Source organism: Lacerta agilis, chromosome 13 (assembly GCF_009819535.1).
Source record: "Lacerta agilis isolate rLacAgi1 chromosome 13, rLacAgi1.pri, whole genome shotgun sequence".
NCBI lineage: Eukaryota > Metazoa > Chordata > Lepidosauria > Squamata > Lacertidae > Lacerta > Lacerta agilis.
The window spans coordinates 13192543-13208169 of record NC_046324.1 but is presented as its reverse complement, the minus strand read 5'-3'; the positions used below and the strand labels follow the sequence as shown (position 1 = coordinate 13208169).

At 41.7% G+C, this 15627-nt stretch overlaps 1 protein-coding gene across 2 annotated transcripts in view; it reads left to right on the top strand.

Moving 5' to 3' along the window:
* Positions 1-15627, top strand: part of ATP8B4 (ATPase phospholipid transporting 8B4 (putative)) — a 94082-nt gene that overhangs the window by 31402 nt on the left and 47053 nt on the right. The window contains exons 9-12 of one of the 2 annotated variants that reach the window (XM_033167880.1): positions 1887-1969; positions 10649-10807; positions 11766-11854; positions 15049-15245. In XM_033167880.1, coding sequence (XP_033023771.1) covers positions 1887-1969; positions 10649-10807; positions 11766-11854; positions 15049-15245 — 528 coding nt within the window. The remainder of the gene's footprint in view (positions 1-1886; positions 1970-10648; positions 10808-11765; positions 11855-15048; positions 15246-15627) is intronic. The other variant, XM_033167881.1, reaches the window with a different exon arrangement.

Below are 15627 nucleotides of genomic sequence, written 5' to 3'. Positions count from 1 at the left end.
CTCTTGCATTATAGTGCAATTCCAGTTAGTCTGGTGGGAAGTGAGTTTGCATCCTGCCCTGGGGGGGGGGGGGGAGAGGGGAGCCTGTCCAGCAGACTTGACCCCTTTTCACTGGTCAGTAGCGGCGGCAGTTCGCCCTGGGCTGATGAGTTAATTAGTGTTTCTCCAACTGAAACCAAGGGCCCACCCACAACATACATTTAAACACTGTGCTGCTACAGTACATTAAACAATCTGCTGGATCTCTGCACCACCTGTGGGTGAAAAAGGTAAAGGACCCCTGGACGGTTAAGTCCAGTCAAAGGCGACTATGGGGTTGTGGCGCTCATCTGGCTTTTAGGCCGAGGGAGCCGGTGTTTTGTCCACAGACAGCTTTTCTGGCTCATGTGGCCAGCATGACTAAACTGCTTCCGGCGCAATGGAACACCATGACAGAAATCGAAGCGCACGGAAACACCATTTACCTTCCCGCCACAGCGGCACCTATTTATCTACTTGCGCTGGTGTTCTTTTGAACTGCTAGGTTGGCAGGAGCTGGGACAGAGCAACGGCAGCTCGCCCTGTCATGGGGATTCGAACCGCCGACCTTTCAATCGGCGAGCCCAAGAGGCTCAGTGGTTTAGACCACAGCGAAGCCTCTGGTCACAAACTGCAAGTTAAGATCCAAGCAAGTGTTCCTAAAATGAGCACTCCGAGTAATTGTCAGAGAAACCCACGTTTCAAGGGTTTGAACACCTAGCCCCTCCTAACTACACACTGTTGTTTGCAGAGTAAGATGCAGCAGTCCAATGCAAAATGTCTGATGTGATGTCATTGCATTGCTCAGACATGCCATGCTGTGACATCACATTCTGTTTTGCTGATTGTTACCAGGGAAGAGGGGAAGAGATGCAGCTACAAGTGTGTCATTATGGGTGGTATTCGACCAGTCTATTTTTAAAATATATATATATATACTTATGCTTTTCAGGTTTATACATTTCACTGATTTTACAGCCATTTTAACATTTCAAAACTTGACTTCCTTCCTCCTCTTTCTGCGGTTCCTTAAATTTATTTTTAATATCCTCTGCATATCCAAATTAACTTAATTTGCTCATTTATTCATCTACTTTAAATATATACTCATAAAACTGCACGTTGTTACAATAATACTGCCAATCTTGTCTGTTTACAGTTTATCTATAAGTATCCAATAAACCATTTCCATTCTTTTATAAAAAGTTTGTTATCTTGATTTCTTATTCTTCCAGTAAGTTTCGCCATTTCTGCATATTCTATAAGTTTTTGTATCCATTTTTCTTTTGCTGGGACTTCTGCTGCTTTCCATTTTTGAGCGAGTAACGTTCTTGCTGCTGTAGTAGCAAACATGAATAAGTTTCTATACAGTTTAGGTAGTTCTGTCCCTAAATTCGACTAGAGACTCAGCTATACAGCTGCAAATACAGTGTTTTAAGAGCGTTTTAAGTGCATTATACAAATGTGACCCTAGGTGGCGATGGTGAGCTAACGGCAAATTCAATATATATTTTTAAACTTTTTGTATTAAAAAAAAAGCATTTTCACAGTGGTCACCACTGATCTAGTTCAAGCCTGGGTTACTTAAACTAGGGAACCTCCTGTAATTTTTAAGAGTGGTTGAAGGTGGTAAACTGGAGACACCCTGAGCACATTAATTTCTTTTGCTTTTCTATAACCTTTTTGCTCTGCTATTGCAAAAACAATTTCACCAGGAGTTACAATGGAGCAGGGGAGAAAATACATATCTGTGTTAGCACTCTTGTTTCTTGCGGGGACACACACCCTTATTTACTTCCAGTCAATATACAAGATCATGGGATTAAGTTCCAGAGAGGTGTGTAAATAGTGTATTATGAATTTTGCAGCGAAACCAACCTAAAGGTGCGACAGGCTTTACCTGTGACCTCAGAACTTGGAGATGACATCACCAGGCTTGCAGAATTTGATGGTAAGTAACTGAAGCAATAGCCAAAGTTAATTTTTGGAAACTTAATTGGTTAAAGTTTTTTGTTGTTGTTTATTTTGCTGTGTCATAAATTCCCGGTGTAAATTCCTGTGTATGAAATCAAATAAATGAATACTACCTGAAAAGTAACTGTGTTATTGTCGCCACGCCACATGATTCGTGTTTTCATGCATTACCAGACTAGTCTGTCAGACTAGATCACAAAAAAATCAGCTGCTGTCATGTTTACTGTTTGATCCTGATGTCTCTTTGATCCTTTTTCCTGGCTTGTTTTCTGGTCCCAATTGCTCACTGGTCTTGACTTGGGACTTGATCTCCAATCCTGCCTTTGGGTTGCCTTCAGATCCAGATTTACCTTGATCTAGGCTCCCGGTTCCTGTTTCTCTCCAGACTGCTGTTTGAGGCCCAGCCCTAACACAGAGCAAGAAGCATCCAGCTCCCAATTCAGGAAAGTCAGATTATTTCCCGTTCAAATGAATTGCTGCGTGTCACCCTGATATTTTGTGGGAGAGTGGTGTATAAACATTATATATACCTGTATATAAACTGGTTTTTTTTTTTTTTTTAAATCTGCTTGGTAATTTGAATACATTTTTATGTGTATAGTCGTACCTTGGAAGTCGAACAGAATCCATTCCGGAAGTCCGATTGACTTCCAAAATGTTCAGAAACCAAAGTGCGGCTTCTGATTGGCTGCAGGAAGCTCCTGCAGCCAATCGGAAGCCACGGAAGCCCCGCCGGATGTTCGGCTTCCAAAAATAGTTCGCAAACCGGAACAGTCACTTCTGGGTTTGCAGCTTTCGGGAGCCAAAATGTTCGAGAATTAAGCTCTTCGAAAACCAAGGTATGACTGTATTTTGTTTCAAAGCATGCCTCTATAAATGTCTTTTGATGTGTTATTTCAGCTGAGAAGTGCACCTCAGTGTGAAAGCCAGTGGATAGCTTCATTCTGATACATATATTAGTCTTTGAGGTGCAGATCTGGTCAGTTCGTAATGGAACCTGCAGAGGTCACATTCCTCCTGTCAGTTTGCATTTCTTAGTGCAGAAAGTATTGATCTGATGTGTAGAGATCTTTCCTATTCCACTTAATTCAAGAGGGTTCTGGAAGCTTCTCTGTGTGAAAGAAGCAAGCAGAAGGTTCATGGTGTTTGGATTATTCCTTCAGAGAAGCTGAGTACAGCTGGCTTAAACTCGGTCTCTTATCTCTTCTGTCAAGGTCATGCTGACTACAAATGTAGGGCCAGAAGGAGTCTGGGTTTCACTTTCTCTTTCTATCTCTCTTCCTTCTGTTGTGGTGTTCTGTATATAATGTTAAGGTTTAGTCTTATTATAAGTTATGGTAAGTTTAAGTTAATTCTGCTGCAAATGGATTTCTTATGGACAGTGTCAATCCTGAAGGTACAGTGGTGCCCTGCTAGACGAATGCCTCGCTAGACGAATAACTCGCTAGACGAATGGCATTCGCTAGCAGAAGGCTGCCCCGCAAGATGAAAATGTCAATGGGGCTGCCTCGCAAGACGGAAAAAAAATGTTTTCGTCGCGAAAACCTCCGTGCTGCATTGCCGCTTTGCTAGACGAAAAATTCGCTCTACGAAGACACTCGTCGAACAAATTATTTTCGTCTAGCGGGGCACCACTGTATTGGATTTGTGACCATTATGCTCATTTGCCTTCAGTAGCAGTAATGCTCTGCTGGATGAAATACAATTGCCTCTGGTCTATTTTGGGGGAATCCTGCAATGAGTTTAAGTTTTTACTCAGCTAACTATACATCAGAGTTCTGCTGTGGCTCAATATTGAGTAGAATTTCAATGACAGTCATCACTGTCTCCACCACACTGGGCACATATCTGCAACCTGCTCCCTCTTCTGCCCAGTGCATGCTTAATGCTTACCATATTCCTCCCTCTGATACCTTTGGCCAGACCTTTGTGTCAAAGCAGCAGATTTGTTTGATCAGTGGACATAAGAACATCAGAAGAGCCTTGCTGGATCATGCCAAAGACTCATCTAGTCTAGCATCCTGTTAGGACCGGGACGTTCGCAGGGAAACCAAAATGCTTGTTTACAAAGCTATTGTACTACCAACCTTACTGTATGCTTCTGAAGTGTGGACCACTTACAAACGCCATCTGCAACTCCTAAAAAGATTCCATCAAAGGTGTCTCCAAAAATTTTTACACATCGCTTGGGAAGACAGGCAAACTAATGTCAGTATACTGGAAGAAGCAAAGATCACTTGTGTCGAAGTGATGATTCTTCAACATCAACTTGGTTGGACTGGTCATGTTGTGCGGATGCCTTGATTATCGTCTTCCAAAGCAACTGCTCTATTTCGAACTTAAAAATGGAAAGCGTAATGCTGGTGGTCAACAAAAGAGCTTTAAAGACTCTCTCAAGGCAAATCTAAAAAAATGTAGTATAAACACCAGCAACTGGGAAACACTGGCCTGTGAGTGCTCCACAGTGGAGAGCAGCCTTTACCAAAAGTGTGATGGGCTTTGAAGAAGCACAAACTCAGGGTGAAAGGGGGAAACATGCTAAGAGGAAGGCAAGCTTGGCAAACCCTCACCGTGATCAGCTCCCGCCCGGAAACCTATGTCCCCACTGTGGAAGGATGTGTGGATCCAGAATTGGCCTCCACAGTCACTTACGGACTCATTGTTAAGACTGTGTGCAGGGAAGACAATCTTACTTGGCTACGAGCGATCTCCGAAGAAGACGACGACAAGTAGGGCATGAGCACAACAGCACTCTTCCCACTTGCAATTCCTAGGAACTGACATTTGGAGGTGAATCACAGCCTTCATGCCTCCCGAGATTTCTAAAACCTCCAAGGATACAGCATAGACTTCAGCAACGCAAGGAAAAGACAGCAATTTTTCTTGGCTGCTCTCAATATTCCAATCCGGCTGGTGTGCTAATTTTTGTTGTTGACCAAGTTTGTGTGTTATAGTTATAGTTTCATTTATCTTTCTAGGACCTGCTAATAATTTTGGTACTTTTTGTTAACGGGAATACTTAATACAGCTAGCGTTCATGTTCAGAAATTGAATTCTTCCAGATTGAGGAGGATTTAGATTGTTTAGGCCGGAGGAATAGCCAGGAAACTTTAAATGGATGGGCCAAGTGATATTTTGGTTTGGCCGCAACAAACGGCATTTTTTCCACACAATGTAGTTTTTTATATATATAAAAAAGCACATAAATTATCATTTGTAAGTAAATAGTATATGAAGCCAGCAAATGTTTGTTTAAAATAAAGAGTGGAATATTTATAGCGCCAATTTTCCACATGTAATAGAATGGAATGATGAGAAAGCATCAAAGGATTTTGATGTTATTTGCAGTTCACTGTGGCATTTGAATATATTCTGCACATCTTTCCCCATCAGGATATCTTTGGTTTTAAAGGTCACGAGGCAGCATTATGAGGAGGTAACATAAGGTGAGCTGCTTAATTGTTCAATACAATGTGTCTGAAGACACCAAATGCAGCCTAAAACTAAGCAGGCCTGAGTCTTGTCAGTGGTGGGATAGAAAACCACCTTTGGAAACCTGTGTATACAGCCTTGAGTCCCCTGATGGAGGAAAAGAGAGATTTAAAGGCTTTTTAGACCAGCAGGTGATGCCGGGCCTTTTTAGTGGTGGCTCCTCGCATGATGAACTCCTTCACTACTGAGATGCACCTGACCTCTTATTTTCTTTTAGGTTAGGAGGGAAGAACTTGGGGCCAGTCTTGGCTTGCCAGGGGGTCCAATTCAGCCCATGAGACCGTTTTCCCCAAACCACAGCTGTCAGTCAGCTGATGTCACTGGATTATGTCAGCAGATAGGGTTCAAAACTGCTGGGTGCTGCTTTACCAGTGTGTTTCCTTGCATTCATAGTTTGGCTTAGCATTACTTGTGAATAAAGCCATAGTATTCAGTGCCTTCTCCTCTGTGCATCACGACACATTGCTAGCTTGGACACAGAGTCTTCTCTCTTGCATTTATTTATTGCAGCTGCAGACGTTAGCCTCTTGCGCTAGGAATGGATGAATGTCGGTTTGTTATTTTTCCAGTCTTACATTCAGTTCTCAACATTTCTGCAGCAATTTGCTTTTAAAAACCACACACACACACAAAAACCCTCTCATTGGCATTTTACTGCATATCCCCCCCCCCAAACACACATTTTATGTTTGACTAATACACGCATTTACAACAAGCAATTATAACATTTTGCAGCATAACAACTTAAGTTCTTAATATACCATATGCACCTTTTAAGTTTCCCTGCCATTTTTAGGTAATGATGTATTTATTAACTTTCAGTAATTGTCAAAATAAGTCAATCAACTTATAGACCTTGATCTCTGCCCCCCTGCCAAGAAATGACTGACCCGATTAAAGAGTTTTAGATTTTATATAGGAATTGCTAGCATTGCTTAACTCCTGCAACTCTATATTTGCAACCTGTTTAGATTTAGCTTGCAGTTGTTTTAAATTTGTTATGTAGCCTTTTAAGACATAAAAATGTTTTCCAGAGGGGATAATATATATATATATATATATATATATATATATATATATATATATATATATATATATATATATATATCTCAGCCAGGCAACTCAATCAGCTGCAATTCCAATTATAGTTGATGAAAAAATTGCAGTATATTTTTTCATATTTAATACTATGTTATTTTTGTTGTTGTATCTTCAGTTTTTGACTGTTGCGGTGGTCTGGTTCTTGCTACTTCTGACAAGTTTACATATTTTGCATGACTGTTAAGCCTCAGGGTGGCACAGCGTTTAGTAACAGGAGTCCTTATAGGAAACATCCCGTATCTTGTGGTCATCCTGACAGCACGTCTTGCAACTGAAAAGCAGAAATATAAAACATGAATGGTTAGCAAATGTGGGGGCAAAGGGCTGTTTCGTTGTGTATTTATTTTATGCCTTCCGATAACAGTGCTGTGTTACATTTTGTAGCCCAAGATATATATTTGATCTCTGCATGTCAAATGTTTTACAAAAGTGAAAAGAAAGAAAGAAAGAAACAGAAATATTTGTATTTCCTCAAGTAGCAGCTGGGAATACCAACTTGGTAAAGCCTGTTAGTTAGTATTTTAGTTGTATAGGTGTGGGCAACCTCAGTTTGTGTCTGAGAGACTAAACAGCCAGGCCTGAGTTAGCAGGTGTGTTGTTGTTGTTCAGTCATTCAGTCGTGTCCGACTCTTCGTGACCCCATGGACCAGAGCACGCCAGGCACGCCTATCCTTCACTGCCTCTCGCAGTTTGGCCAAACTCATGTTAGTAGCTTCGAGAACACTGTCCAACCATCTCATCCTCTGTCGTCCCCTTCTCCTTGTGCCCTCCATCTTTCCCAACATCAGGGTCTTTTCCAGGGAGTCTTCTCTTCTCATGAGGTGGCCAAAGTACTGGAGCCTCAACTTCAGGATCTGTCCTTCTATTGAGCACTCAGGGCTGATTTCTTTAAGAATGGAAGAGGGGGGGGGCAAAGATCAAGGTCTGTAAGTTGATTGACTTATTTTAACAATTACTGAAAATTAATAAATACACCATTACCTAAAAATGGCAGGGAATCTTAAAAGGTGCATGTGGTATTAATAACTTGTTTTTATTCAACACTCCCAATTACACCCGAGCATATTACCACCCCACTGGATAGTTCCAGCGCCTCCCAGGGGGCAATATCGCCCATTTTGGGAAACACTGATCTAGGTCATCTTCAGCAATCCTATGCTTTATTCCAGTGGCAGTGGTCTTTAAAATTTCAGTGGCGCCCTGTGTGGAATTCGATGCCCACCTCTGCTCAATTCACTACTCTATGGTTGCAAAACCCTGCAGCGCCCTCTAGTGTTGGCACCCTGTGGGGCAGAACTGATTGCACTGGCCGCCTCTGTTTATTCCAGCATCAGTAACAGTGATCAGTAAACACGGAGCAATTCTCTCCCCCCCCCCCCGCATAGGTTTGATTAGGCTTGGAAAATGCATCTATTTAAAGGGTCTGTGTGCGTCCAACAAAAGCATTAAATACATAGTGCGCAACGCAACGCAACATGTGATCTCTATTAATGGCATCTCGTACATTGGGATAAAGCAAAACAAGTCCCATTGCAGCCAACTGAGATCAGTGTGTTTAGATTGAAAACAGGAATGGCCTATAGCCTCAGACACTAAAGGGACACAGAAGAGGCCATATATATTCAAAAGTAGCACACGCGCCATGCCTTTTAAATCTGTAGTCCATCTGTGCTTAATCTGCATGACCTCAGGGTTGAAAGCTTGGCTGAGCTTGAGTTGCAGAAGCTGAATTCCACAAGACAATGTTAAGATTGCTAAACTTTAGCAAGGTTAACACATAAAGAAAGCAGTTCTAACGTGCTGCATTATATACTGAGTGCATTTCGCTTCCCCCCACAGTTGTAGATAGCACAGAGCCATTCGATGCCCCAGTTTTTTCCTTGACAATTTCTAGCATTACTTGAACAAAAGTCATACCAGAAAACCTTCTCAACAAACAAAAATGGAAAGTGAGCGTGGTCCCAGCTAAAGAAGAATGGCAACGTCAACTGATGGAATATGCACAGCTTGCAGATCTGACATATAGAATAAGAGAAGAAGAAGAAGAAAGATTGGAAAATGTTTATTGAATATATTGGGGGTGGGGATTGTGTACACTTGAAAACATTGGCAGCTTATGTAAAGGGACCCCTGAGCGTTAGGTCCAGTCATGTCCAACTCTGGGGTTGCAGCGCTCATCTCGCTTTATTGGCCAAGGGAGCTGGCGTACAGCTTCCGGGTCATGTGGCCAGCATGACTAAGCTGCTTCTGGCGAACCAGAGCAGCACACGGAAACGCCGGAGCGGTCCCTATTTATCTACTTGCACTTTGATGTGCTTTCGAACTGCTAGGTGGGCAGGAGCAGGGACCGAGCAACGGGAGTTCACCCTGTCGTGGGGATTCGAACCGCTGACCTTCTGATCAGCAAGCCCTAGGCTCTGTGGTTTAACCCACAGCGCCACCCGCGTCCCGTTATTGGCAGCTTAAGATACTGTAAATTCAACAGTGTGAATAAGTTTTGATGGATGTAATAATGGAATACTGAATGATTTGGTTTACAGTATATAAAATATGCAGGGATTTATGCAAAATGAACCATAGAGGGAGAAGAAGGGATGTCATTGATATGTTAAGGTTGTTTAAATGAATATTCTAAATTGTAAAACAGAAAAATTATATATGTATGTATGTATGTATGTATGTGGGACCCAGGTAGCGCTGTGGGTTAAACCACAGAGCCTAGGGCTTGCCGATCAGAAGGTTGGCGGTTCAAATCCCTGCGACGGGTTGAGCACCCATTGCTCGGTCCCAGCTCCTGCCCACCTAGCAGTTCAAAAGCATGTCAAAGTGCAAGTAGATAAATAGGGACCGCTCCGGCGGGAAGGTAAACGGCGTTTCCGTGCACTGCTCTGGTTCGCCAGAAGCGGCTTTGTCATGCTGGCCACATGACCCGGAAGCTGTCTGCAGACAAACGCCGGCTCCCTTGGCCTATAGAGCGAGATGAGCGCCGCAACCCCAGAGTCGGACACGACTGGACCTAATGGTCAGGGGTCCCTTTACCTTTACCTTTTATGTATGTATGTATGTATGTATGTATGTATGTATGTGTATGTGTATGTGTATATGTATATATGTATTACAACTGGGACTCACAAGATAATGTTGTAGTATATCCTCATTGCCAGCAATTGCCAAACAAACTACGAATAGTAACCAAGCATTGATTTGGGCACACAGTGGTACCTTGGTTCCCGAACAGCTTAGTTGCCGAACAAATCGGCTCCCGAATGGCGCAAACCCAGAAGTAAGTGGTCCAGTTTGAGAATGTTTTTCGGAAGCCAAACATCCGATGTGGCTTCCGATCGAGTGCAGGAAGCTCCTGCAGCCAATCAGAAACCATGCCTTGGTTTTCGAACGGTTCTGGAAGTTGAACGGATTAAGTTCGACAAGCAAAGTACCACTGTATAGCTCATATTATTATTATTATTATTATTATTATTATTATTTATTTATTTATTTTCAGACAACCTGGCAATCTGGATTGTGGGTTATTGTTTTCGCAATGTGGCAGGAGCAGGGGAGGAGTCCCGTGGGAAATAACAGCATGCGCCAGCAACCATAATTTAAAACAAGCTATGGTTTAATGGGAACAAGCAGGCTGCTGGTAACGATCATCACATTGAACCACAGTTTGTTTTAAGCTATGGTTTAATGTGACATGTGAACTGTGCCCAAGCACCACAGCCATGTTTTACCTCATCAAATTAAAACAACAATGAATAACCACGTGAACTGAGGCTTCAGACAGGATCTATAGTAGGTCTAAGCAATATTTGGGCCTCAGAGGCTTGAACATGCTGTTTTTAAAAAGAAGGTCGTTTTACGACACTGTGTCACATTGAACTGAACTGTTAATGTATGTAGACATTTAATGCTGCTTGTTGTACAAGGCGTTTCCCCCTCCAGTGCAGGGGTGGGGTGGGGTGGGGGGAATCAGCCCTAGGAAGTCCTTGTCAATGTTTGAGATGCTTGCAGATAGTATCTAAAACACAATAAAGCAAGCTGTTTGATTTTCATTTTGTAGGAGAAGTTGAGTGTGAACCTCCTAATGGAAAACTGAATAGATACACAGGAGTTCTTTCCTGGGGTGTTAACAAATACTGCCTTAATAATGAAATGCTGCTGTTACGAGGTTGTATGCTGAGAAACACTGAGTGGTGCTTTGGAATGGTTATTTTTGCAGGTAAATATGAACTTTTTATTATTTCTAAGCTTACCAACAAAAACAGTTGCCCCCAGACCTGATATACAGTACCTAATAGAGACAATTTATTCTACCAGAGTTAGGAAAAGAGCAGAGAGAATTGTAGCAGATCCTTTACATCCCGGTCATCATCTGCTTGATTTACTTCCATCTGGACGTCGCTACAGGACTTCATATACAAAATCGGTCAGGCACAAGAATAGTTCCCCCCCCCCTTGTGCCATTAAATTGTTAAATTCGTAGTTGTATAGCTGCAGGGAGGTAAATTATGGGTGGGGTTTCTTTGCTTCTTTGTATTGTGAGGGGAACAGTGTCTGTATGTTTACATTGCAATGTAGCCGAAACAAATTCCAAGTATATTGGAAAATGTACTTGTCCAATAATAAATTATTCCTAATAAAATTATTCCTAATATTGACAGTATGTAAAAATCACCTAATAATAGTGAATGCTAACAACTAAAACACCTAATCCACTACATATTTTGGAGAATTGTCTGTCGGCTATGTATTTGGATACCTTAAGATATTGTAATCAAATTTTGCATGGTGACTCCTCTGATCAAGGAACAGATCTTGCATCCAGAGGGGTGGACCCAACTTTTGAAAGTTGCACACGGAAGCTCATACCAAGAACAAACTTAGTTGGTCTCTTAAGGTGCTACTGGAAGGAATTGTTTTATTTTTTATTTTGTTTTGACTATGGCAGACCAACACAGCTACATACCTGTAACTGATTTTTTGGTTTCCTATAATTCGGTATGAGATTGCAAGTAATATACAGCCTAAGATATGATAAAAATGGAAGAACTGAGTAAAAATAAGATATTGATGGACAGAAAAGTTTGAACCTGATGGGTGAAACCAGTGGCAAAGTAATCTACATGTATAATGTGCTAGAGGTTTAAAAAGAATATTAATTCCTTTTTTTTTAATAGGCCCCGATACCAAGTTAATGCAGAACAGTGGCAAAACTGAACTGAAACGAACAAGCATTGATCGCCTGATGAATACTTTGGTATTGTGGGTAAGTGACTAGGACCACAGAACTTAATCTGGCATCTTAAATACAGTTTCCTTGAACATTATGTATAAAGGTATAATTCCTTAAAATAAGATGAGGGATGCCTGTACTGTCATCAGCACCAGTAGGGATGTTGGAGAATTCTGACGGAAATGAAAACGGAAGTGGAAGTTGTTGATGTTGACTTATTTGTCCCATCCATTGCTTTTTTCAGTCTGCAAAGGATACGTAATTGAATACCCCCCCCCCTTTAAATTGTGTTTCCTTTGCACTGGAACAAAGGATGTGGAAATAATTGTGTTATTAATTACGTTAAATTCATAACTTACCTAAGTAGTTATAAGTCAACTACATTAAACAGAAGGCAGCCAAGCAAATAACTTAATATTTGGTGGAACCTGAACTGCAGCAGAACAGAAACAGTGCCAACTGAGAGCCAATGTGGTATAGTGGTTAAAGTGTTAGACCAGGGAGACCAGGGTTTGAATCCCCACTCAGCCATGAAACTCACTGGGTAGCCTTGGGGTAGTCACTCAATCTCAGTCTAACCCACCTCACAGGGCTGTTGTAAGGAACCTTCTGCACCCAGTCGGAAGCTGCAGAAGCCACATTGGATGTTCGGCTTCTGAAAAATGTTTGCAAACCAGAACACTTACCTCTGGGTTTGCGGTGTTCGGGAGCCGATTTCTTTGACAACTAAGCCGTTTGGGAACCAAGGTACCACTGTACTTCTCTTCAATTGAAAGCCACCCCTTGCATGCTTTTGCGGGGGCAGGATGGTGGGAGTGGGGTGAAACAAGACCGTGGAACATTGCAAGCTTTCACGCAAATCGAATTGAGAAATAGGGCATTGTATGTAGAGAGAGGTCTTAATGAGAGGGAAAGCAAAATAAATTCAACTTGCATTTTCAGAGCTATCTGTAGACTTTCCAGACCATTAGTCCAATCAATAAAGTTAGAAAAATGCAACTTGAACCAGACATTGGTAAGAATATTTGCAATAAGTACTGGCTGTGGTTTTTAATTAGCTACTAAAACAATAGAAAGTTGGGTGGTGTGCGGTCGTTGTTTTGTCAACGTTTGACATATTTGCTTAATATAGGATTACACTGATGTCGGGCCAAATTCTGAAATCTATGCCATGGACTGAGATCTGCCACAAGGCCCATGCCTTTAGTAGGTGGCTACAAGGCGTTGCATCAGCCCAGAGGGAATTTAAGGAGACAGTTTGTCTTAGGAATGTATCCCAGAACATTCTGGCAAGCACAGGGAATATGTAGTGCCAATCCCATATAAGGAACCAGTACAGAAAGAGTGGGAAAGCTTCTATTCGGAGCAAATAACACAGTGACTTTTTCATTCTCTTTTGAACACTGTGCAAAAAATGGTGAGGGGAGGCTCCTTCTTTAGACCCTCCAGATATTTTGGACCACAGCTGGAGGGCGCCAGGTTGACGAAGGCTTTTGTAGGGTCCCTAAGCAGGCGGTGGGAATACCAAGGGGGGCACTAACAGGCAAGGGGAGGCACAGGAGGTGTAAATGTCTTTGAAAAGCTGGTATCACCAGATTGAGTTCATCTGTGTTGTTTTATTGTGGGAATCCTCACCCACAATAATACAACATCAGGACTCAACATGGACACTGGTACCAGAGCCTGCAATATAACCAGATGCCAACTTTGCTGCCACATAAACTCGGACAACACCATTACTGGCCCCAACAACATCAAACATACCATCTCAAGACTATTTAATTGCTCATCTTCCAACATTGTGTATGCAATCAAATGCCAACAGTGCCCTTCAGCTCTCTATATTGGACAAACAGGCCAAACTCTACGCCAAAGGATAAATGGACATAAATCCGATATCAGGAATCACAAGACAGAGAAACCAGTAGGAGAACACTTCAATCTCCCAGGACATTCTATAAAAGATCTCAAAGTAGCTGTCTTAATACAAAGGAATTTCAGAAATAGACTGGAAAGAGAAGTGGCTGAATTGCAACTTCTCACCAAACTTAAAACCATGGAGATACCTGGTCTGAACAAAGACATTGGATTCTTATCTCATTATACATGATCAAGCTATCTTTAGCCATCTCACCCCTTGCCTTTCCCTGCAAGACCAATTGCAGTCGTTAACAGTCATCAACAGGTTTTCCACACCTATCAGCTGATCACCCATTCCCACCACCCTTCTGAGTAATACCCCTCCCCACTCCCTCACTATATTTAAGGGTCTGGTGACTTCCGTTTCGGTGTATTTGAAGAAGTGTGCATGCACACGAAAGCTCATACCAAGAACAAACTTAGTTGGTCTCTAAGGTGCTACTGGAAGGAATTTTTTATTTTATTTTGTCTTAAATAAATGGTTACTGTTTTAAATTTTTTATTGCACTGTTATTTTTTCATAGTGGGTTCTGCAAACCGTGATTCTGAATAATGCTTTTTATAGGGTAAGGGGCACTGGGGATGTGTTTATGGTGGCCCAATAAGGTTTTGCAACTACTGTTTTTGCAATGTTTTATTATGTTTTTGTATATGTTAGAAGCCGCCCGGAGTGGTTGGGGCAACCCAGTAAGATGAGCGGGGTACAATTATTATTATTATTATTATTATCATCATTATTATTATTATTTTAGAATCCACAAAATATTCCCAATATTCATAGTGAATTTTGTGAATTTCAAATATGGTACCTTGGTTTTCGAGCAACTTAGTTCTCGAACTTTTTGGCTCCCAAACGCCGCAAACCCGGAAATGACTGTTTTGGTTTGCAAACTATTTTTGGAAACCAAATGTCTGATGGGGCTTCCGCGGCTTCTGGGGACCCTGTTCCTTGAATAAAGATCAGGCTTAGTAGCCGCTTTGCTTCTCAATATTCTCTGGTTGGGCTCTGTTATTTTCTCCTACCGATAGGGAACCCACTTAACGACTCTATTGTCTCTTGGATACCCCATAAGGGAAAAGGAGCCATTTTTTCTTATAACACTTATAAGAATGTTTATAATGTAATCATACTGTTCTGAAGTTCTGTTAAGCTTAGACAATAGCTCTATTCATAGTAAGGCATGCACAATGTAGAAAGGTGATTTTGTATCCAAGTACTGCACATATAAATTTGAGGCAAAACAGTAGTGTTGAGAGATGATGGGGAACTAATCTACCGGTAACCTCCTTTATTGCTCTGATTTCAGATCTTTGGACTATTGGTGTTCATGGGAATCATTCTGGCAATAGGAAATTCAATTTGGGAGCATCAGATTGGAATCCATTTCAGAATTTACCTGTCTTGGAGTGCAGTGGTGAAAAGTCCTATATTTTCAGGATTTCTGACATTTTGGTCATATGTTATCATACTAAATTCCGTTGTGCCCATTTCCTTATATGTAAGGTAAGGTGTCAGATTCTTTTGCATGATGTATAGCAGGGGTCAGCAAACTTTTTCAGCAGGGGCCGGTCCACTGTCCCTCAGACTTGTGGGGGGTCGGACTATATATATATATTTTTTGGGGGGGGGGGGATGAACGAATTCCTATGCCCCACAAATAACCCAGAGATGCATTTTAAATAAAAGGGACACATTATATGCATGTAAAAACACGCTGATTCCTGGACCGTCTGCTGGCCGGATTTAGAAGGCGATTGGGCCGGACCTTAGTTTGCCTACCCATGATGTATAGCAACCACTAAATGTGTAATACTTGCTTTTTCCAACGTGGAGGGCAATCATGAGGAGATTTCTTTCTTGACAATACAGCCTCACATCCCAAGGT